The sequence below is a fragment of the Salmo salar genome, chromosome 15 (assembly GCF_965601325.2).
Source record: "Salmo salar chromosome 15, fSalSal1, whole genome shotgun sequence".
In the NCBI taxonomy this organism is placed as follows: domain Eukaryota; kingdom Metazoa; phylum Chordata; class Actinopteri; order Salmoniformes; family Salmonidae; genus Salmo; species Salmo salar.
This window is the reverse complement of record NC_138305.1, coordinates 103,242,904-103,268,424: the sequence shown is the minus strand read 5'-3', so window position 1 is coordinate 103,268,424 and position 25,521 is coordinate 103,242,904. Positions and strand designations below refer to the sequence as shown.

General features: G+C 41.3%; 1 protein-coding gene across 2 annotated transcripts; it reads left to right on the top strand.

Moving 5' to 3' along the window:
* The first annotated feature begins 470 nt into the window (after nucleotides 1–470).
* On the top strand, nucleotides 471–12,880 carry LOC106572755 (cytochrome P450 2K1). Of its 2 annotated transcripts, none has more exons than XM_014147217.3 (8): nucleotides 471–772; nucleotides 3,513–3,675; nucleotides 5,311–5,460; nucleotides 5,554–5,714; nucleotides 5,844–6,023; nucleotides 6,150–6,291; nucleotides 8,283–8,609; nucleotides 9,824–12,880. In XM_014147217.3, exons 1-8 carry the CDS (start codon nucleotides 566–568, stop codon nucleotides 10,009–10,011), a joined length of 1,518 nt encoding a protein of 505 aa, XP_014002692.2. In that variant the 5' UTR covers nucleotides 471–565; the 3' UTR covers nucleotides 10,012–12,880. The 2 variants fall into 2 exon arrangements, with proteins under 2 accessions (XP_014002692.2, XP_082818359.1); XM_082962233.1 differs by lacking the exon at nucleotides 9,824–12,880 and adding an exon at nucleotides 9,278–9,390.
* Nucleotides 12,881–25,521: the final 12,641 nt, after the last annotated feature.

The following is a 25,521-nucleotide window of genomic DNA, read 5'->3' as shown; positions in this document are numbered from 1 at the left end:
TGAATGGGAAATTATTTAACTGAACTGGTGAAACTGAATTATTTATGGAAAACCACACTCAGCCCCGCCTTAATAAAACATTTGTTTGGAAACTGTTGTCTGCCTCTACTTTGTGTAGTTTGACTCAGAGCTCTCTATACTTATTGGCATTCACATAGGGTGGTGTGGGAGGCACCCTGTTACAGACGAAGCAAACACACAGAGCTAACCCCCCCAACAGGTTGTTCCTCATTCTTTATCTCCTTGTCTGCAGTTCTGTTCAGTGTTTTAACGAGGGTGTAATAAAGAGGAACATCTCTCAGGATGAGGACAGGCATAGTGACCTTAATTAAATTATGATCAGACCATGCTATAATTGAGTCAATGATCTGCAGGGAATGTGTTGTGCAGGCTTGGCACTACTATTCTTCTGTTTCTCAAGATGCCTAGCTCCTCCCCCAAGGCGGTCCGTCCTCTACATAAGAGGAGCTCCATAGGCAGGCAGCTTTGTTGAGTGACTGTTGTATATGAGCACAAGCGGTTTCTCTTTTTAGCCCAGGGTAAGGTGTAAGAGCTCCAATCGAGGATGTCTCTTATGGAAGGTCTTCTCCTCCAGGCTCCCAGCACGGTGACACTGCTGGGGGCTGTGCTGTTTCTGCTCGTCCTCTACCTCCTCTCCTCTAGTTCCAGCTCTGAGGAACATGGGAAGGAGCCTCCAGGACCCAGGCCGCTGCCCCTGCTTGGTAACATGCTCCAGCTGGATCTCAATAGGCCATACCAGACTCTCTATGAGGTGAGATATTAATAAGTCAAAGCTTGCTTGCTTGAACTATTCAATTTCAAGTACCTCCTTTCAAGATATTGACTCACAGTACCCACCTAGCACATTTGGTTTATTGGAAGTTGTGGGAAAGTATGTTTTTTGTTTCACATTATTTGTGTGAATGAAGCCATACGTTTCCTGACCGGTAAAAATAATGTTTTTTTAACCATTGTGTAGTCTTAACATTCTGTACACTCCCCTTGTCCTAAGGGTAAAAATGGACCCGTCTTCACTAAACCACTCAAATAAAGCAGCTCAATTGAATTTTAAACCCCAAATCTATTTTGCATGAAGAAACCGGCTGTCATTCGTCATAAACTTTGTGAATCTCTGGGTTCTTCCTCTTCACAATGCAGAAAGACTGATCAGTGGACACCATCCGTTTTTATTACATCACACCTGTCATCATTGTTTTCTTTACTAAAGTAGAGCTTTATTATTATTATTATTATTGTTAAAGGTACTGCATAGGTGTAAACATATTTTGTTTTGCAAGAGATAGCACTTGTATAGTCTAAGAAAGTAGCAGAAATGTGCAGAAAGTAGTTTTGAATGCATTTTATTGAATGGAAACAATAACAGTCTTGAACTTTTTTGGAAACATAGTGATATGTTCTTATATTCTGTACAATGAGGAATTCAACTACACAATACTAGTCTTCTCCCATTTGTTTAACCATTTCCCCCATCCACAAGGTGTATAAACAACAACAATACAAAATAATAAAATAATATAATAGATACAAAACAAAAACATGAGGAACATAAATCAATCAACTCTAACTGCTCCAGGAACACCCGCCTCTTGTTCTGCTTATCAGGCATCCAGGTAGGGTTGATCTTGTTCCATATCACAAAGGCATTGTATGCGGACACATCAATGATGTTATGGAAGATGACCAGGGGTCAGCGGGCAGTCATCCTCCTGCAGCTGTAAGTTCCAATCACCTTGTCCAGGTTGTCCACGCCTCCTTTGTTGTGGTTGTAGTCCAGGATGATGGCTGGCTTCCTGTCCTCACGATCACTGATCTCAGCCGTTTTGTGCATTGTGCCCAGGACGACCACATTCTTGTTCCTCTTTGGGAGGTAAGAAACTAGAGTGGTGTTGGGGGTGAAGGCAAACGTTGATGAGAAGGCCTCTCTACCCCTTGTTGCGAGGAGTGCAGGGTGGAGCTTAGGCTTGTTCTTTCTAACTGTGCCAACCATGGTGATCTTCCTCTTCAGGAGCTGCTGGCTGATTTTAATCAGTAGCACACATAATCTCAATTTCTCATTGTGTGTGTCTTTGTGGTTTTTGTGCTGTGTAAATTATTTTATAACTGCCGGGTCAATAATTACAATCTTTGTACCCTGGTGGTATACAGCTTTCATGGAAATATTAACAAAGGCAGTGTTTACATTTTTCTAATGTTGGGGTCACTTTAGAAAAAGTAATCACATTTCAAGTTGAAAAAATATAATTCAGGGAGTTCTCTCTGTTAAACATAGTGGCGGGTCATTTTTTACCCTTAAGACAACACAGGGTTAAACATTCTGAGAAGAGAAGTGAACATTTTGCAGAAAATGTTGGTTATTTTTAGGTTTTTTAATAACTTCTGTATAAATTTAGCTGAAAGTTTCAATAAGACTTTTAATAACACTGCTTGCTTATTTTGTGTTTGCTTTTTTGAACTTTTTGAGCACAGACAGGACGCATGGAATTCCATTTCATAAGGCATTAATAATGAAACACATTTATTTTTTATTGTGACAGCATCAGTGAGATTCAAACCTTTAACCCTCTGTTCTCTATCAATGGAATTAGTCCACAGCATCACCAGGATGGAGCTAGCATGCCATGTTTTTTTAAATCATACAAATCTGTTAATTGTAGCGTATTCAAACAAACCCCATTTCAAAGGAAACAAGCACTCATTAAGATCAGGTGTGGCCAATTAGTGGGTGCAGCCATCACACCCAAACACACTTAGCAAGACAGAGGAAAGATAGAGTTTTGTTGACGCTGAGAATGAAATGCATGTTTTTAAATAATATTCTTAGAACTTTCTCTGAATGTTATTAAAGTTTTCTTGTGGTTTTTATGGAAAGTTTTTTTTAAACGTTCTCAGAACATTTTGAGAACATGACTTTAAATAAAACCACGAGGAAACCTGTATGAAACATTATGATGAAGTACTGAAATTCCCACAGAAGAACGTTGTTTCTTAACGCTCTTGGAACAATTTAAGAACATGATGTTAAATAGAACCATGAGGATATCTATGGGAAATGTTATGCTGAAGTACTGAAATTCCCACAAAGAACGTTATTCCTTAATGTTCTCTGAACTATTTGAGAACATTCCCAATGTTAAACCAGTTTGAGAATGTTCCTAGAACACTACCAACATGTAACTAATTTCTTAAATGGGCTTAGAGTGTTCCAAAGCCAAGCAACTATACAGCACCATTGCCAGAAATATGTGGAAGGTTGTTTTAAAAATAACCATATGATAACCACGCTCTCACCAAGCTCTATGGTTCTCAGAACATGTGCTAGCTAGGTATTTACATGATCAGTCATTCATTTCTGGAAGGTAACACATTCAAATTGTTTGTCAAACACTGACCTCAGAAGTTCATAGGCTCACATTTTACGAGGCATTTTTATTTGAATGGAAAGGATTTTATCTGTCTAAACCTGGTCTTTTGGCTTATTTTATGTTCTACAGCTGTCCAAGAAATATGGCTCGGTGTTCACAGTTCACATTGGACCAAGAAAAGTGGTTGTTCTCGCAGGATACAAGACAGTCAAGCAAGCACTGGTCAACCATGCAGAGGAGTTTGGGGACAGGAGCGTTAATCATTTGTTTAGTGAAATAAACAAAGGACACGGTAATGTCAGATAACTTAACTGATTCTCAGTCCTACTACGCTGCAAACCTTGACAATGGACAGTTAAGCAGGCATGCTTGGTGCCATACTGTAAAAACCAACAACAATATACAGTACCAGTCATTCAACGTTTTTTCTTCATTTTTTTACTATGTTCTACATTGTAGAATAATAGTGAAGACATCAAAACTATGAAATAACACATATGGAATCATGTAGCAACCAAACAAGTGTTAAAAAAAATCAAAATCTATTTTATATAAGAGATTCTTCAAAGTAGCCACCCTTTTCCTTGATGACAGCTTTGCATTCTCTTTGCATTCTTTCAACCAGCTTCACCTGGAATGCTTTTCCAACAGTCTTGAAGGAGTTCCCACATATGTTGAGCACTTGTTGGCTGCTTTTCCTTCACTCTTCGGTCCAACTCATCCCAAACCATCTCAATTGAGTTGAGGTTGGGTGATTGTGGAGGCCATCTGATGTGGCACTCCATCACTCTCCTTCTTGGTCAAATAGCCCTTACACAGCCTGGAAGTGTGTTTTGTCATTGTCCTGTTGAAAAACAAATGATAGTCCCACTAAGCTTAAACCAGCTGGGATGGCGTATCGCTGCAGAATGCTGTGGTAGCCATGCTGGTTAAGTGTGCCTTGAATTCTAAATAAATCACTGACAGTGTCACCAGCAAAGCACCCCCACACCATCACACCTCCTCCTCCATGCTTCACGGTGGGAACCACACATGCGGAAAATCATCCATTCACCTACTCTGTGTCTCACAAAGACACGGAGGTTGGAACCAAACATCTCAAATTTGGACTCATCAGACCAAAGAAACGATTTCTACTGGTCCATTGCTCGTGTTTCTTGGCCAAAGCAAGTTTCTTCTTATTATTGGTTTCCTTTAGTAGTGGTTTCTTTGCAGCAATTCGACCACGAAGGGCTGATTCAGGCAGTCTCCTCTGAACAGTTGATGTTGAGATGTGTCTGTTACTTTTTTTGTATTTGACCTACCATGTCTTAAAGTAATGATGGACTGTCGTTTCTCCTTGATTATTTGAGCTGTTCGTGCCATAATATGGACTTGGTCTTTTACCAAATAGGGCTGTCTTCTGTATACCACCCATACCTTGTCACAACTAATGGAATTGCATTCCAGGTGACTACCTCATGAAGCTCGTTGAGAGAATGCCAAGAGTGTGCAAAGCTGTCAGCAAGGCAAAGGGTGGCTACTTTGAAGAATCTCAAATATAAAATGTATTTTGATTTGTTTAACGCTTTTTTTGGATCCTACATGATTCCATATGTGTTATTTCACACTTTTGATGTCTTCACTATTATTCTACAATGTAGAACATAGTACAAATACAGAAAAACCGTTGAATGAGGAGGTGTGTCCAAACTTTTGACTGGTACTGTACATGGTGCTCTTCTGTGTTCAACCAACTCTAACAACAAATATCTTACAAATATTTTATTTTCTCCTGACTTCATAAAAATATGAAGAAAAAAACTGATTTTGTTTGAAACCTCCTACTTCCATTAATCTGCTCTTCTTAAAATTGATTTGTATTCCTTTAAGAATGTCACTCAACTACTACATCAGAACAATATTGTTCTACTGTACTTTTTAATAGGTATTGTATTTGCCAATGGAGACTCATGGAAAGAGATGAGACGCTTTGCCCTGACAAACCTTAGGGACTTTGGCATGGGCAAGAAAGCGAGCGAGGAGAAGATCATTGAGGAAGTTCGCTACTTGATTGAAGTGTTTGAAGAACACAAGGGTAAAGTTCTTATATCAATAACACAACCAAAATAGGTCTTAATCTTTTCTCAGTTTTTCTCATTTCAGTTCTGTTTTTTGCTCTTTGTCACAGGTAAAGCATTTGACACAACCCAGGCAATGAATTACGCTGTCTCCAACATCATCTGCAGCATTGTGTATGGCAGCAGGTTTGACTACTCTGATCCACGGTTCCGGCGCTCGGTGGATCAAGCCAATGAGTCCATCCGACTCGGAGGATCTATTTCAATACAGGTACGATACCGTGCTTATCATGTTTACTTTGAGAACAATGACAGACTGGTCACACTAGATTAAATTAGTCCAAGTATAATATATACAGACAAAATAGATGCTCATTTTTGCTTTGCTTTTTATTTAAAGTTGTACAACATGTTCCCATGGTTGGGCCCATTGGTGAAGAACAAGACACTTATCATGAAAAATATTGGCGACAACAAGGAGGAGATGAAGGAGCTGGTGAGGGGGCTGAAGGAGACTCTCAACCCGCAGATGTGTAGAGGCTTCGTGGACTCGTTCCTTGTCCGAAAGCAGACCCTGGAGGTATAAAGGGTTATTACAGTTAAAAGCATGTCATTTCTTGGAGTGAATAACTAGAGGGTCCAGGGGGAGATGAGTTAGAAATAACTGCTCTTGTTTACTGAAACATGTTTGTTTATGTATTAAAAGGAATCAGGCAACATGAACTCTCTTTACCACACTGAGAATCTCATACAGACTGTGGCCAACCTGTTTGCTGCTGGTACCGACACCACCGGGACAACCCTGCGATGGGGTCTGCTGCTCATGGCTAAGTACCCCGATATTCAGGGTAAGGGTTGATACTCACACACTCACCTGACAAACACACCTCATACAGTGCATTTGGAAAGTATTCAGACCCCTTCGCTTTTTCCACATTTTGTTACGTTACAGCCTTATTATAAAATTGATTAAATTCTTTTTATTTCTCATCAATCTACACACAATACCCCATAATCACAAAGCAGCAAAAACTGGTTTTTAGAAATTTTTTCAAAAAACTGAAATAACACAGACTATGCTCCGTACTTTGTTGAAGCACCTTTGGCAGTGGCTACATCCTTGAGTCTTCTTGGGTATGACGCTACAAGCTTGGCACACCTGTATTTGGAGAGTTTCTCCCATTCTTCTCTGCAGATCCTCTCAAGCTCTGTCAGGTTGGATGGGGAGCGTCGGTGCACAGCTATTTTCAGGTCTCTCCAGAGATGTTCTATCAGGCTCAAGTGCGGGCTCTGGCTGGGCTAATCAAGGACTTTCAGAGACTTGTTGCGAAGCCACATCTGCATTGTCTTGACTGTCTGCTTAGGGCCGTTGTCCTGTTGGAAGGTGAACCTTCGCCCCCAGTCTGAGGTCCTGAACACTCTAGAGCAGGTTTTCATCAAGGATCTCTCTGTACGTTGCTCCATTCATCTTTTCCTCGATCCTGACTAATTTCCCTGCCGCTTAAAAACATCCCCACAGCATGGTGCTGCCACCACCATGCTTCACTGTAGGGATGGTATTGGCCAGGTGATGAGAGGTGCCTGTTTTCCTCCAGACGTGATACTTCGCATTCAGGCCAAAGAGTTATTGGTTTCATCAGACCAGAGAATCTTGTTTCTCATGGTCTGAGAGTCCTTTAGGTGCTTTTTGGCAAACTCCAAGCAGGCTGTCATGTGCCTTTTACTGAGGAGTGGCTTCCGTCTGGCCACTCTACCATAAAGGCCGAATTGGTGGAGTGTTGCAGAGATGGTTGTCCTTCTGGAATGTTCTGCCATCTCCACAGAGGTACTCTGGAGCTCTGTAAGAGTGGCCATCAGTTCTTGGTCACCTCACTGAACAAGGCCCTGCTCCCCCGATTGCTCAGTTTGGCCAGGCGGCCTGCTCTAGGAAGAGTCTTGGTGGATCCTATCTTCTTCCATTTAAGAATGATGGAGGCCACTGTGTTCTTGGGGACCTTCAATGCTGCAGACATTTTTTGGTACCCTTCCCCAGATCTGTGCCTCAACACAATCATGTCTCTATGGACAATTCCTTCAACCTCATGGCTTGATATTTGCTCTGATATTTGCTCTATTTGCTCTGACAAGCTCTGTCAACTGTGGAACCTTATATACACAGGTGTGTGCCTTTACAAATCATGTCCAATTAATTGAATTTACCACAGGTGGACTCCAATCAAGTTGTAAAAACATCTCAAGGATGAAAACAGGATGCACCTGAGCTCAATTGTGAGTCTCATAGTAAAGGGTCTGATTACTTATGTAAATAAGGTATTTCTGTTTTTTATTTTTAATACATTTACAAAAAAATCTATAAACCTGTTTTCACATTGTCATTATGGGGTATTGTGTGTAGATTGAGGACATTGAGGAAATGGTTTTATTTAATCAATTTTAGAATAAGGCTGTAATGTAACAAAATGTGGAAAAAGTTAAGGGGTCTGAATACTTTCCGAATGCACTGTATATCCACAACTCAATCTCTTATAGCTCACTTATATAATGTGTGCAAACTCCTCTATCTGTATTCTGTCTCTAAATGTTGTCTGTCACTAGCAGCATCATATTAAAATTCTGAGTATCTGTCAAATAAAAGTGATTCTTATTTGAAGGACCTTTGTACAGACAGTATATGAATGCAATTATGTAAGACAATTACGGTTTTACTCGCTGTAAACATTGGCAAATTTCCCACCTGAACCACAGGTCTTTGAATTGGATCCAAGTTAATTAACAGATACAGGCTGAAGATCATTCAGATTTTATAGTAACTTTATCCCCCTCTTCCTTTTTTTTCCAGACCGGGTCCAAGAAGAGATAAGCAGAGTCATAGGATGTCGTCAGGCCTTGGTAGAGGACAGGAAGAACCTGCCATACACTGATGCAGTGATCCATGAGACCCAAAGACTGGCCAACATTGTACCCATGTCCATCCCTCACACCACCAGCCAAGACGTCACCTTCCAGGGATACTTCATCAAAAAGGGGACTGATGTGTTACCTCTGCTGACGTCTGTCCTGCGAGATGAGGGCGAATGGAAGAGCCCTCACACCTTTAACCCCACCCACTTTCTGGATGAGGAAGGTCGATTCGTCAGGAAGGATGCCTTCATGCCCTTCTCTGCAGGTGAGTCCCACTGTGTGTTTCCTTATTAACACTATCATTCAGCAATTAACTATATCTGATATCCTTCTATGTTGGTCAATTAACTACATCTGATATCATTCTATGGTGGTCAATTAACACATTTTGATATCCTTCTATGTTGGTCAATTAACTAATTCTGATATCCTTCTATGGTGGTCAATTAACTAATTCTGATATCCTTCTATGGTGGTCAATTAACTAATTCTGATATCCTTCTATGGTGGTCAATTAACTAATTCTGATGTCCTTCTATGGTGTTCAATTAACTAATTCTGATATCCTTCTATGGTGGTCAATTAACTAATTCTGATATCCTTCTATGGTGGTCAATTAACTAATTCTGATATCCTTATTGCTTTGGGGAGGGGATGGAAATGACGTTGAAGCAATGTGGAATAGAAATTGAATTGACTTCTGTGCCCAGTGGGAATATTGATATTTGTTAATTATTGGAACCTATAGCTACACATCTATTGTCTTCATGTTGTCTTCCTCATCTTCTTCTTTCACCCCGTAGGGTGGTCGGGGGTCTGGCCAGGAGGAGCCCCCAGTCCTCGCGCCCCACCCCCGGCGAGGGTGGCAGGGGGCTGGCCGGTGGGCTCCCTTTTCTATTGTCCTCATGCTGTCTTCCTCATCTTCCTCTTCAGGTCGTAGAGTGTGTCTAGGAGAGAGTCTGGCCAGGATGGAGCTCTTCCTTTTCTATTGTCCTCATGCTGTCTTCCTCATCTTCCTCTTCAGGTCGTAGAGTGTGTCTAGGAGAGAGTCTGGCCAGGATGGAGCTCTTCCTTTTCTATTGTCCTCATGCTGTCTTCCTCATCTTCCTCTTCAGGTCGTAGGGTGTGTCTAGGAGAGAGTCTGGCCAGGATGGAGCTCTTCCTTTTCTATTGTCCTCATGCTGTCTTCCTCATCTTCCTCTTCAGGTCGTAGGGTGTGTCTAGGAGAGAGTCTGGCCAGGATGGAGCTCTTCCTTTTCTATTGTCCTCATGCTGTCTTCCTCATCTTCCTCTTCAGGTCGTAGAGTGTGTCTAGGAGAGAGTCTGGCCAGGATGGAGCTCTTCCTTTTCTATTGTCCTCATGCTGTCTTCCTCATCTTCCTCTTCAGGTCGTAGAGTGTGTCTAGGAGAGAGTCTGGCCAGGATGGAGCTCTTCCTTTTCTATTGTCCTCATGCTGTCTTCCTCATCTTCCTCTTCAGGTCGTAGAGTGTGTCTAGGAGAGAGTCTGGCCAGGATGGAGCTCTTCCTTTTCTTCACCTCCCTCCTGCAGCGCTTTCGTTTCTCTCCTCCTCCCGGGGTAACAGAGGATGATCTGGACCTCACACCATCCCTGGGGTTCACCCTCACTCCTTCACCTCACCAGTTGTGTGCTGTGAGCAGGGTCTGAGATGAGAGTCTGGGTCCAATGTATATTACACACTAAACTCTCAACTTTAGACAAACATACTGCAGGAATATGCTGAAAAACTATTTTGTCACTGCCCATGGACATGAATGATATGAATATATACCTGGCTACTGGGATCTGAGGTTTAAAGTTGATTGGACCAAAATGAACTGAAGCAGCTTTTGTAAACCATTCAGAGGGATTTTGCAGTCCTAGATGCTGACACCTTTATGATGTCTGAGGGGCGTTTGTTTAAAACCATCAATGTTGATCTAGAGACATACACTCAACCTTTTAGGGATACCCTAGGTGGGGTCCTCAGTAAAATGTCAATGTCCGCAGGAACGTTATGATTGAGAGACCAAACTTGGACGTTAGGATCCTATTCTTAGACTGCAAATACCCTTATCCCCACTGAGGTCCATAGAAGTCATATTCTTGCCCACCACTCCCGGGATAATATTCTTGGTTTGTAATTCAAAAATACAGTCCTAAGAACAGTCACATTTGTAATCTGAAAGTGCCCAAAATATGGCCTAAAATTGTCATCTAAATGTATAAAAAGTGTAAACTCTAATCTAATGCCCTCTATACTGCTAGTTGTACTGTCAATACTTGGCACTTTTTTACAGGACAACTGTATGACCTATAGCTCAGTTTTTTTCCACAGGTCCTTTTGACCAAAGACACTCAGGCATTTCAATTTTGTTTTACCAATCAGGGGGAAATTATGCAAATGTTTAATATCTTTTACTTTTTAGTGCTGTCATTAATTTATTGAATGACAAATATTAAGTGCTAGTTAAGGAAAGGTAGACACATTGGCACTTTCTGAAAGCTTTTCTAACGATATGAAAATAGGTACAGTGGGGGAAAAAAGTATTTAGTCAGCCACCAATTGTGCAAGTTCTCCCACTTAAAAAGATGAGAGAGGCCTGTAATTTTCATCATAGGTACACGTCAACAATGACAGACAAAATGAGAAAAAAAATTCCAGAAAATCACATTGTAGGATTTTTTATGAATTTATTTGCAAATTATGGTGGAAAATAAGTATTTGGTCAATAACAAAAGTTTATCTCAATACTTTGTTATATACCCTTTGTTGGCAATGACACAGGTCAAATGTTTTCTGTAAGTCTTCACAAGGTTTTCACACACTGTTGCTGGTATTTTGGCCCATTCCTCAATGCAGATCTCCTCTAGAACAGTGATGTTTTGGGGCTGTCGCTGGGCAACACGGACTTTCAACTCCCTCCAAAGATTTTCTATGGGGTTGAGATCTGGAGACTGGCTAGGCAACTCCAGGACCTTGAAATGCTTCTTACGAAGCCACTCCTTCGTTGCCCGGGCGGTGTGTTTGGGATCATTGTCATGCTGAAAGACCCAGCCACGTTTCATCTTCAATGCCCTTGCTGATGGAAGGAGGTTTTCACTCAAAATCTCACGATACATGGCCCCATTCATTCTTTCCTTTACACGGACCAGTCGTCCTGGTCCCTTTGCAGAAAAACAGCCCCAAAGCATGATGTTTCCACCCCCATGCTTCACAGTAGGTATGGTGTTCTTTGGATGCAACTCAGCATTCTTTGTCCTCCAAACACGACGAGTTGAGTTTTTACCAAAAAGTTCTATTTTGGTTTCATCTGACCATATGACATTCTCCCAATCCTCTTCTGGATCATCCAAATGCTCTCTAGCAAACTTCAGACGGGCCTGGACATGTACTGGCTTAAGCAGGGGGACACGTCTGGCACTGCAGGATTTGAGTCCCTGGCGGCGTAGTGTGTTACTGATGGTAGGCTTTGTTACTTTGGTCCCAGCTTTCTGCAGGTCATTCACTAGGTCCCCCCGTGTGGTTCTGGGATTTTTGCTCACCGTTCTTGTGATCATTTTGACCCCACGGGGTGAGATCTTGCGTGGAGCCCCAGATCGAGGGAGATTATCAGTGGTCTTGTATGTCTTCCATTTCCTAATAATTGCTCCCACAGTTGATTTCTTCAAACCAAGCTGCTTACCTACTGCAGATTCAGTCTTCCCAGCCTGGTGCAGGTCTACAATTTTGTTTCTGGTGTCCTTTGACAGCTCTTTGGTCTTGGCCATAGTGGAGTTTGGAGTGTGACTGTTTGAGGTTGTGGACAGGTGTCTTTTATACTGATAACAAGTTCAAACAGGTGCCATTAATACAGGTAACAAGTGGAGGACAGAGGAGCCTCTTAAAGAAGAAGTTACAGGTCTGTGAGAGCCAGAAATATTGCTTGTTTGTAGGTGACCAAATACTTATTTTCCACCATATTTTGCAAATAAATTCATTAAAAATCCTACAATGTGATTTTCTGGATTTTTTTCCGTCATTTTGTCTGTCATTGTTGACGTGTACATATGATGAAAATTACAGGCCTCTCTCATCTTTTTAAGTGGGAGAACTTGCACAATTGGTGGCTGACTAAATAATTTTTTCCCCCACTGTAGCTATGTAGATGTATATGCAGATGATTGTTTATGTATCAGTAGTGTCACTTGTCACTTCAATCAGGGACGGGCTGGGGTGGGGTGGGTGAAACAGTGTCAATCACATCCAAACATGGGAAACCAGGTGTTTGGTGTCATTCCAGTTGTCCCATTCCGGTCATCACTATGAGCCATCCTACACACATCATTTTCACGTGAGATATATGTTAACCAGTTTAAATACTTACACACCCGTGCCCCCATCCTTCACTTTCCCCTTATTCAAGGATAACTGTATTATATATATATACATAATAGCTGTATGTTTTTTAAAGTACCTAATCCATTGCTGATGCTGTATATTTAGCTGGAGGAAAAGAAATGCAATAGAAATATCAAATAAATAAATATATGACAATCTTCTTTATTTCAAATGTTATGCACTCTTAGAAAAAAGGGTGCCAAAAGGGTTCTTCGGCTGTCCCCATAGGAGAACCCTTTCCGATTTCAGGTAGATCCCTTGTGGAAAGAGTTTTACATGGAACCCAAAATGGGGGTTCTACCTGGAACCAAAAAGGGTTCTTCAAAGGGAAGACAGAATAGGTTTGCACGTCATTCTTGAGCAGGGGTGGCAAAGTTCTCCCCAAATTTGTGTATCCAATTGGTAGTTACAGTCTTGTCCCATCGCTGCAACTCCCGTACGAACTAAGGAGAGGCGAAGGTTGAGAGCCATGCGTCCTCCAAAACACATCCCAGCCAAGCCCCACTGTTTCTTGACACAATGCCCGCTTAACCCGGAAGCCAGCCACACCAATGTGTTGGAGGAAGCACCGTACACCTGGCAACCGTGTCAGCGTGCATGCGCCCGGCCCGCCACAGGAGTCACTAGTACGTGATGGGACAAGGAAATCTCTGCCTGCCAAACCCTCTCCAAACCCAGACGATGCTGGGCCAATTGTGCGCCGCCTCATGGGTCTCCCAGTCACGGCCAGCTGTGATACAGCCTGGGATCGAACCTAGGTCTGTAGTGACGCCTCAAGCAATGCAATGCAGTGCCTTAGACCGCTGCACCACTCAGGATGACCCCAAAAATTGATTTTAACAAACAATTGGTCCCCCAAAAAATGCGTCCCTCTGTTGAATTTCAAAATCCCGATGTGGCCCTCGAGCCACAAAGTTTGCCCACCCCTGATCTAGAGGTTATGTTAGAAGATAGTATTAGGTATGGAAGATGAACCTCAGGGCTATGTCAGAGGGAACTTTTCATGGAAAAATAATAATAACTTTGAATTTACAAGCATATACATATGAAATATTTAAATTCCCTTTATGTTCCCTTTATGTATTTGCAACAACCATTCATGAGCAATCTCATTCTTGAGTGAGCATTAACAATGGAACAAAGCCTTTGGGTGTGAACATCAGAACAGATAAGATCACTATCTGAATAAACTTACTCTATATTGAACACAATATACGGGAACTGAATGCAAGTACAGCATTTAAATAGGTTCAGGAAGAAAATAAATATATGACACTTATTTAATTAGGAAAATATCAATGCGAAGCTGTACAGTAGATTGTCCATCTCTAAAGTGATAATGACAGTTCTTGCTGTCTATATCATTTTACTGCAGTGAGTTAAATCAGGGTCACAGGGTCACTCCGAGTGTTCCTTGGTAGTCTTAAACAAACCTACTTTGAAACAAAAGTATACAGCAAACTCTAAATGTAATACATTACATCTCTATATCTGACATGGTACAGGTGTCTTCTTTTTTTAATATAGACAGCAAGAACTGTCATAACCATGTGTGTGAGGATCCCAATATTACACTTTTTATACATCACAGAACACTGAATATAACAAAACTGTTTGACACAGAAACCCCAGATTTTCAAAATATTTTAAATGTTTTTATTAATTATGAAATTATGACAAATATTAATAACATTCCAACCATGAAGCCACTTTGGTCATTCGACAGCAGGAAAGGGCTACATTGTGCAGACAGAGGCAAAGAGGTGCCGACACTCTAGCTCTGGGTTGTGCTGGTAGACCATCCTGCCGCTGACACTTACTAGGCCACGACATGGGCTTATTACAGTCCATACACAAGAGACATGAGGTCTTTATGCAACAATAACATGCTGGTGTGATAAACAATTGTTCAAAATGACTGATCCCTTCAAATGGACAATTAGGACTACATTTTAATGATTTGGCACAGTTTTACTCACGAAAAACAGAAGATGTACTGTCATGTACTGTATGTACTTTATTAGGCATTCAAATGTCACTCATTTGGGTTTCCTTTGGCTGTCCTCCTCATGCCATACTATGGTTCAACACAGAGACTATTTCCATTATGGGAATTATCTATGTCTTTCTGTCTTTCCCCTCTCTGTCTTTCTTTCTTTCTCTTCCTCTGTCTTTCTCTGTCTTTCTCTTTCGCTCTGTCTTTCTGTCTGTCTTTCTTTCTCTCTGTCTTTCTCTTTCTCTCTGTCTTTCTCTCCGTCTTTCTCGTTCACTCTGTCTTTCTTTTTATCTGTCTTTCTTTCTGTATTTCTGTCTTTCTTTTTCTCGCTGTCTGTCTTTCATTCTTTCTTTCTTTCTGTCTTTCTTTCTCTCTGTCTTTCTGTCTGTCTTTCTTTGTCTTTCTTTCTCTCTGTCTTTCTCTTTCTGTCTGTCTTTCTTTCTGTCTGTCTTTCTTTCTGTCTGTCTTTCTCTTTAGCTCTGTCTTTCTGTCTTTCTTTCTCTTTCTGTCTGTCTTTCATTCTTTCTGTCAAACTTTCTCTTTTTCTCTGTCTTCTGTCTGTCTTTCTTTGTCTTTCTTTCTCTCTGTCTTTCTCTTTCTGTCTGTCTTTCTTTCTGTCTGTCTTTCTTTCTGTCTGTCTTTCTCTTTAGCTCTGTCTTTCTGTCTTTCTTTCTCTTTCTGTCTGTCTTTCATTCTTTCTGTCAAACTTTCTCTTTTTCTCTGTCTTTCTGTCTGCCTTTCTTTCTCTTTCTCTGTCTTTTTCTCTCTCTTTCCCTCTTTCATGTACACACACAGCACACACAAACCACACAAATAGACAAATACACACACACCGCACACACATTACACCCACACTGTAGGTAAATCATTATGACTTGGTGACAGAGGCAGCCTGCATAGGTCTTTCTCAATGAGAATGTCTCGAGTCATTATGTTTAATTACACAGACAAGCTGTCTGGGAATGAAGTCAGGACTTTGTTGAGGAGAGACTGGGTTATGTTGTTGAGGGAAACTAAACAATGGTCATGGATTCTAGTCACATTTAAGAAATGGGTGAGTGAGTTTGAATTGAACTCCATTTGTTACCTCAGCTGCGTGAAACAGTTTAACTGTCAGGAAGTCATAGAGCTGAGTTGAACTTATTACAGTAATTGTACTGTAATTGTACTGTTCCTGGAGTGCCACAGGTACTGCAGGATTTTGTTCCAGCTAGGCACCACACTTGGCCAACTGAGCTAACTGATCAGTTCAGTTCAGCACACCTCGTCTTCCAGGTTGATTTAAATCAAAAACATGAAGTGCCTACGGCACTCCAGGACCAGGGTTGCCTACCTCTACGGCACTCCAGGACCAGGGTTGCCTATCTCTACGGCACTCCAGGACCAGGGTTGCCTATCTCTACGGCACTCCAGGACCAGGGTTGCCTACCTCTACGGCACTCCAGGACCAGGGTTGCCTATCTCTACGGCACTCCAGGACCAGGGTTGCCTACCTCTACGGCACTCCAGGACCAGGGTTGCCTATCTCTACGGCACTCCAGGACCAGGGTTGCCTACCTCTACGGCACTCCAGGACCAGGGTTGCCTACCTCTACGGCACTCCAGGACCAGGGTTGCCTATCTCTACGGCACTCCAGGACCAGGGTTGCCTACCTCTACGGCACTCCAGGACCAGGGTTGCCTATCTCTACGGCACTCCAGGACCAGGGTGCCTACCTCTACGGCACTCCAGGACCAGGGTTGCCTATCTCTACGGCACTCCAGGACCAGGGTTGCCTACCTCTACGGCACTCCAGGACCAGGGTTGCCTATCTCTACGGCACTCCAGGACCAGGGTTCCTACCTCTACGGCACTCCAGGACCAGGGTTGCCTACCTCTACGGCACTCCAGGACCAGGGTTGCCTACCTCTACGGCACTCCAGGACCAGGGTTGCCTATCTCTACGGCACTCCAGGACCAGGGTTGCCTATCTCTACGGCACTCCAGGACCAGGGTTGCTTATCTCTACGGCACTCCAGGACCAGGGTTGCCTACCTCTACGGCACTCCAGGACCAGGGTTGCCTACCTCTACGGCACTCCAGGACCAGGGTTGCCTACCTCTACGGCACTCCAGGACCAGGGTTGCCTACCTCTACGGCACTCCAGGACCAGGGTTGCCTACCTCTACGGCACTCCAGGACCAGGGTTGCCTACCTCTACGGCACTCCAGGACCAGGGTTGCCTATCTCTACGGCACTCCAGGACCAGGGTTGCCTATCTCTACGGCACTCCAGGACCAGGGTTGCCTACCTCTACGGCACTCCAGGACCAGGGTTGCCTACCTCTACGGCATTCCAGGACCAGGGTTGCCTATCTCTACGGCACTCCAGGACCAGGGTCCTCTGGCATGCCTCACCCCTGACCAACCCACCCCTCACCCCAAACCAACACACCCCTCATCCCAGACAAACGCACCCCTCACCCCAAACCAACCCACCCCTCATCCCAGACAAACCCACCCCTTACCCCAGACCCACCCACCTCTCACCACCAGACACCCCTTAACCCAGACCAACCCACCCCACAACCGCTAAGACAACTGTTGTGGTCACATCAACATCAGGCTGGTGTTTTTTTGTCATCAGATCATGCTGGAATGTGAGGCAAACATAGTGTTGTTTTTGCCCATGAATGTACAATTGAAGTCGGAAATGTACATACTGTCAAGTGTCAGTTGTGCAGAGGTGAGGACGGAGTCAAGCGCAGGACACAGAACTGAGTAAAATAACGTACTTTACTTGGAAAAATAATCAGCCAATAAATCCACGCAGGGATAACAAACCCTAACACAAAAGACTAACACAAAAACCAGGAAACAATCACGCACAAAACATAATGAGAACCAGAGGGTTAAATAGGGAAATAATAATAACATAATGAGAACCAGAGGGTTAAATAGGGAAATAATAATAACATAATGAGAACCAGAGGGTTAAATAGGGAAATAATAATAACATAATGAGAACCAGAGGGTTAAATAGGGAAATAATAATAACATAATGAGAACCAGAGGGTTAAATAGGGAAATAATAATAACATAATGAGAACCAGAGGGTTAAATAGGGAAATAATAATAACATCATGAGAACCAGAGGGTTAAATAGGGAAATAATAATAACGTCATGAGAACCAGAGGGTTAAATAGGGAAATAATAATAACATCATGAGAACCAGAGGGTTAAATAGGGAAATAATAATAACATCATGAGAACCAGAGGGTTAAATAGGGAAATAATAATAACATCATGAGAACCAGAGGGTTAAATAGGGAAATAATAATAACATAATGAGAACCAGAGGGTTAAATAGGGAAATAATAATAACATAATGAGAACCAGAGGGTTAAATAGGGAAATAATAATAACATCATGAGAACCAGAGGGTTAAATAGGGAAATAATAATAACATAATGAGAACCAGAGGGTTAAATAGGGAAATAATAATAACATCATGAGAACCAGAGGGTTAAATAGGGAAATAATAATAACATCATGAGAACCAGAGGGTTAAATAGGGAAATAATAATAACATAATGAGAACCAGAGGGTTAAATAGGGAAATAATAATAACGTAATGGGAACCAGAGGGTTAAATAGGGAAATAATAATAACATAATGAGAACCAGAGGGTTAAATAGGGAAATAATAATAACATAATGAGAACCAGAGGGTTAAATAGGGAAATAATAATAACATCATGAGAACCAGAGGGTTAAATAGGGAAATAATAATAACATCATGAGAACCAGAGGGTTAAATAGGGAAATAATAATAACATCATGAGAACCAGAGGGTTAAATAGGGAAATAATAATAACATAATGAGAACCAGAGGGTTAAATAGGGAAATAATAATAACATAATGAGAACCAGAGGGTTAAATAGGGAAATAATAATAACATAATGAGAACCAGAGGGTTAAATAGGGAAATAATAATAACATAATGAGAACCAGAGGGTTAAATAGGGAAATAATAATAACATAATGAGAACCAGAGGGTTAAATAAGGAAATAATAATAACATAATGAGAACCAGAGGGTTAAATAGGGAAATAATAATAACATAATGAGAACCAGAGGGTTAAATAGGGAAATAATAATAACATAATGAGAACCAGAGGGTTAAATAGGGAAATAATAATAACATAATGAGAACCAGAGGGTTAAATAAGGAAATAATAATAACATAATGAGAACCAGAGGGTTAAATAGGGAAATAATAATAACATAATGAGAACCAGAGGGTTAAATAGGGAAATAATAATAACATAATGAGAACCAGAGGGTTAAATAGGGAAATAATAATAACATCATGAGAACCAGAGGGTTAAATAGGGAAATAATAATAACATAATGAGAACCAGAGGGTTAAATAGGGAAATAATAATAACATCATGAGAACCAGAGGGTTAAATAGGGAAATAATAATAACATCATGAGAACCAGAGGGTTAAATAGGGAAATAATAATAACATAATGAGAACCAGAGGGTTAAATAGGGAAATAATAATAACGTAATGGGAACCAGAGGGTTAAATAGGGAAATAATAATAACATAATGAGAACCAGAGGGTTAAATAGGGAAATAATAATAACATAATGAGAACCAGAGGGTTAAATAGGGAAATAATAATAACATAATGAGAACCAGAGGGTTAAATAGGGAAATAATAATAACATCATGAGAACCAGAGGGTTAAATAGGGAAATAATAATAACATAATGAGAACCAGAGGGTTAAATAGGGAAATAATAATAACATAATGAGAACCAGAGGGTTAAATAGGGAAATAATAATAACATCATGAGAACCAGAGGGTTAAATAGGGAAATAATAATAACATAATGAGAACCAGAGGGTTAAATAGGGAAATAATAATAACATCATGAGAACCAGAGGGTTAAATAGGGAAATAATAATAACATCATGAGAACCAGAGGGTTAAATAGGGAAATAATAATAACATAATGAGAACCAGAGGGTTAAATAGGGAAATAATAATAACATCATGAGAACCAGAGGGTTAAATAGGGAAATAATAATAACATAATGAGAACCAGAGGGTTAAATAGGGAAATAATAATAACATCATGAGAACCAGAGGGTTAAATAGGGAAATAATAATAACATAATGAGAACCAGAGGGTTAAATAGGGAAATAATAATAACATCATGAGAACCAGAGGGTTAAATAGGGAAATAATAATAACATCATGAGAACCAGAGGGTTAAATAGGGAAATAATAATAACATCATGAGAACCAGAGGGTTAAATAGGGAAATAATAATAACATCATGAGAACCAGAGGGTTAAATAGGGAAATAATAATAACATAATGAGAACCAGAGGGTTAAATAGGGAAATAATAATAACATAATGAGAACCAGAGGGTTAAATAGGGAAATAATAATAACATCATGAGAACCAGAGGGTTAAATAGGGAAATAATAATAACGTCATGAGAACCAGAGGGTTAAATAGGGAAATAATAATAACATAATGAGAACCAGAGGGTTAAATAGGGAAATAATAATAACATAATGAGAACCAGAGGGTTAAATAGGGAAATAATAATAACATCATGAGAACCAGAGGGTTAAATAAGGAAATAATAATAACATCATGAGAACCAGAGGGTTAAATAGGGAAATAATAATAACATCATGAGAACCAGAGGGTTAAATAAGGAAATAATAATAACATAATGAGAACCAGAGGGTTAAATAGGGAAATAATAATAACATCATGAGAACCAGAGGGTTAAATAGGGAAATAATAATAACATAATGAGAACCAGAGGGTTAAATAGGGAAATAATAATAACATCATGAGAACCAGAGGGTTAAATAGGGAAATAATAATAACATCATGAGAACCAGAGGGTTAAATAGGGAAATAATAATAACATCATGAGAACCAGAGGGTTAAATAGGGAAATAATAATAACATAATGAGAACCAGAGGGTTAAATAGGGAAATAATAATAACATCATGAGAACCAGAGGGTTAAATAGGGAAATAATAATAACATAATGAGAACCAGAGGGTTAAATAGGGAAATAATAATAACGTAATGGAACCAGGTGTGAACAATCAAGACATAACAAATGGAAAAAGAAACGTGGATCGGTGGCAACTAGAAAGCGGGCGACGACGACCGCCGAACAAGGAGAGGCACCAACTTCGGCGGAAGTCGTGACACATACACCTTAGCCAAATTCATTTAAACTCAGTTTTTCACAATTCCTGACATTTAATCCTACTGAAAATTCCCTGTCTTAGGTCAGTCAGGATCACCACTTTATTTTAAGAATGTAAAATGTCAGAATAATATTAGAGAGAATGATTTATTTCAGATTTTATTTCTTTCATCACATTCCCAGTGGGTCAGAAGTTTACATACTCTCAATTCGTATTTGGTAGCATTGCCTTTAAATTGTTTAACTTGGGTCAAACGTTTTGGGTAGCCTTCCACAAGCTTCCCACAATAAGTTGGGTGAATTTTGGCCCATTCCTCCTAACAGAGCTGGTGTAACTGAGTCAGGTTTGTAGGCCTCCTTGCTGGCACACGCTTTTTCAGTTCTGCACACAGGGCTTTGTGATGGCCACTCCAATACCTTGACTTTGTTGTGCTTAAGCCATTTTGCCACAACTTTGGAAGAATGCTTGGGGTCATTGTCCATTTGGAAGACCCATTTGCCACCAAGCTTTAACATCCTGATTGATGTCTTGTGATGTTGCTTCAATATATCCACATAATTTTAATGCCTCATGATGCCATATAATTTGTAATGTGCACCAGTCCCTTCTATTGTTTGTACAGATGAACGTGGTACCTTCAGGAGTTTGGAAATTGCTCCCAAGGATGAACCAGACTTGTGGAGGTCTACAATTTTTTTCTGAGGTCTTGATGGATTTCTTTTGATTTTCCCATAATGTCAAGCAAAGATGCACAGAGTTTGAAGGTAGGCCTTGAAATACATCCACCGGTACACCTCCAATTGACTCAAATGATGTCAATTAGCCTATCAGAAGCTTCTAAAGCCATGACATCATTTTCTGGAATTTTCCAAGCTGTTTAGAGGCACAGTCAACTTAGTGAATGTAAACTTCTGACCCACTGGAATTGTGATACAGTGAATTATAAGTGAAATAATCTGTCTGTAAACAATTGTTGGAAAAATTACTTGTGTCATGCACAAAGTAGATGTCCTAACCGACATGCCAAAACTATAGTTTGTTAACAAGACATTTGTGGAGTGGTTGAAAAACGAGTTTTAACTGTGACTACAATTCCTCTGCTTCCATCTTTTTGTATTTTACGCTTTGGTTATGATAATCTACCTGTTTATCATTCTAATGGACTGTCAATCTGGTCTAAACCTGCATTCCCTTAAAACATAGCTCTTCTTGTGTGTAATTGCCAATATTGATGGGAGGAGGTGAAAGAAACGACCACATATTGAAGCGCAAACTGATGTGACAGAGTGAGCATTTCTTCCTATTGCCGCACTTCTCCATGGCCTTGACTTCCTCCATGGTGACTCACTTCCTGTTGGAGTGGCACAGGCTTCTCTATACACTGTTCCTGTCAAACACTGTCCCTGTCCAACATTGTCCCTGTCCAAAGCATGTCATCAGGATAAGGATTACCAGCTCCACTACATACTCCAAAACTTTATAACAGTCAGATGGTGAATTTGATCTACAGGTAACTGCCAAAAATAAAGGAAATACTTGAGTAAATGAGGGATAAAAAGTATGTTTTAGCGTTGGACAAGGTTGCAAGATCGAATCCCCGAGCTGACAAGGTAAAAATCTGTCGTTCTGCCCCTGAACAAGGCAGTTAACCCACTCTTCCTAGGCCGTCATTGAAAATAAGAATTTGTTCTCAACTGACTTGCCTAGTAAAATAAGCAGGTGCATCTTGTGATGGGGACAATAAAAGGCCCCTCTAAAATGTGCAGTTTTTTCATGCCACATATGTCTAAAGTTTTGAGGGAGCATACAATTGGCATGCTGACTACAGGAATTCCACCTGAGCTGTTGCCAGAGAATTGAATGTTCACTTCTCTACCATAAGCCGCCTCCAACGTCATTTTAGAGAATTTAGCAGTATGTCCAACCAGCCTCACAACCGCAGACCACCTGTAACCACGGCAGCCCAGGACCTCCACATCCATCTTCATCACCTGCGGGATGGTCTGAGACCAGCCACCCCGACAGCTGATGAAACTGTGGGTTTGCACAACCAAAGGATTTCTGCACAAACTGTCAGAAACTGTCTAAGGGAAACTCATCTGTGTGTTCATCAATTTCACCAAGGTCTTGACCTGACTGCAGTTCCGCGTCGTAACCGTCTTCAGTTGGCAAATGTTCACCTTCGATGGCCACTGGTACACTGGAGAAGTGTGATCTTCACAGATTAATCCCGATTTCAACTGTACCGGGCAGATGGCGTTGTGTGGGTGAGCGGTTTGCTAATGTCAATGTTGTAAATAGTCCGAATGGCCATTTGATTAATTGTTCAGCAGTCTTATGGATTGGGGGTAGAAACTGTTAAGGAGCCTTTTGGACCTAGACTTGGCAACCGGTCAGGATGCTCTCGATGGTGCAGCTATAGAACACATGCCAAATCTTTTCAGTCTCCTGAGGGGGAAAAGGTGTTGTCGTGCCCTTGTCACGACTGTCTTGGTGTCTTTGGACCATGATAGTTTGTTGGTGATGTGGACACCAAGGAACTTGAAGCTCTTGATCCGCTCCACTAGAGCCCCACCGATGTTAATGGGGGATTGTTCGGCCCTCCTTTTCCTGTATTTCACAATCAGTTCCTTTGTCTTGCTCACATTGAGGGAGAGGTTGTTGTCCTGGCACCACACTGCCAGGTCTCTGACCTCCTCCCTATAGGCTGTCTCATCGTTGTCGGTGATCAGGCCTAACACTCTTTTGTCATCAACAAACTTAATGATGGTGTTTGAGTCGTGCTTGGCCATGCAGTCATGGGTGAACAGGGAGGACAGGAGGGGACTAAGCACTCACCCCTGAGGGGCCCCAGTGTTGTGTTGTTGCCTACCCTTACCACCTGAGGGCGGCACGTCAGGAAGTCCAGTTGCAGAGGGAGGTGTTTAGTCCCAGGATCCTTAGCTTAGTGATGAGCTTTGTGGGCACTATGGTGTTGAATGCTGAGCTGTAGTCAATTAATAGCATTCTCACATAGGTTTTCCTTTTGTCCAGGTGGGAAAGAGCAGTGTGGAGTGCGATTGAGATTGTGTCATCTGTGGATCTGTTGGGGCGGTATACGAATTGGAGTGGGTCTAGGGCTTCCAGGATGATGGTGCTGATGTGAGTCATGACCAGCCTTTCAAAACACTTCATGGCTACCGATGTGAGTGCTACGGGGCAGTAGTCATTTAGGCAGGTTGCCTTTGCTTCCTTGGGCACAGGGACTATTGTGGTCTGCTTGAAACATGTAGATATTACAGACTCAGTCAGGGAGAGGTTGAAAATGTCAGGGAAGACACTTGCCAGTTGTTCCGTGCATCCTCTGAGTACACATCCTGGTAATCTGTATGGCCCCGTGGCCTTGTGAATATTGACCTGTTTAAAGGTCTTGATCACACAGCCATCACCTCATGTTTCAGCATGATAATGCACGGCCCCATGTCGCAAGGATCTGTACATAATTCCTGGAAGCTGAAAATATCCTAGTTCTTCCATGGCCTGCATACTTAACAGACGTCACCCATTGAGCATGTTTGGGATGCTCTGGATCGATGTGTATGACAGCGTGTTCCAGTTCCCGCCAATATCCAGCAACTTCGCATAGCCATTCAAGAGGAGTGGTACAACATTCCACAGGCCAGAAACAACAGCTTGATCAACTCTATGCGAAGGAGATTTATCATGCTGCATGAGGCAAATGGTGGTCACACCAGATACTGACTGGTTTTCTGATCCACACCCCTACTTTTTTTTAAGGTATCTGTGACCAACAGATGCATATCTGTCTCAGGTATGTGAAATCTATAGATTAGGGCCTAATGCATTTATTTCAATTTACTGATTTCCTTATAAACTGTAACTCAGTAAATCTTTGAAATTGTTGTATGTTGCATTTATATTTTTATTCAGTGTACATCTCATCATACTTAGGGTCTTATATAAAAATGCCCAGTTGCTCAATATTTGGGCTACCATGGCTAGAAGAAAAGCTCTCTGACTTTTTAAGAGGAGTCTCAAAGGAGCATAGGGGGTTTAAAGGGTGTGTTTGTGTAGAAGTGTGTGTGTGTGTGTGCGTGTGTGTACATGTCCGTGTGTGCGCACGTGCGTGTGTGTGTCTCAGTCACTTATGGGAGATTCTAGAGAGGCGCCTGAGACAGCGTTTTCCACCACCATCAACAAACAATAGACGATGCAATTTCTCATGAAAGAATGGTGTGGAATCTTTCCAGTAGAGTTCCAGACACTTAGAACACGTAAAATCTAGGACTGTTCTGGTGGCTCGTGGTGGCCCAACTCCTATAAATACACTTTATGTTGGCCTTTTCTTTATTATGGCAGTTACCTGAATATTCACACATTTGACTTGAACATTTCAGAGAATCCTCAATAAACGTGGTAAAAAAAAATTGGCACGTTTATGTCTTTGGACACACATTAAACAATGGTAACATGTTACTTGATTAGTTGATAGTTATTGTTGTTGTTGTTTTGTTGTAGTTCATGAACCAGCACTCTTACCAATTCATTTAGCCTTTGT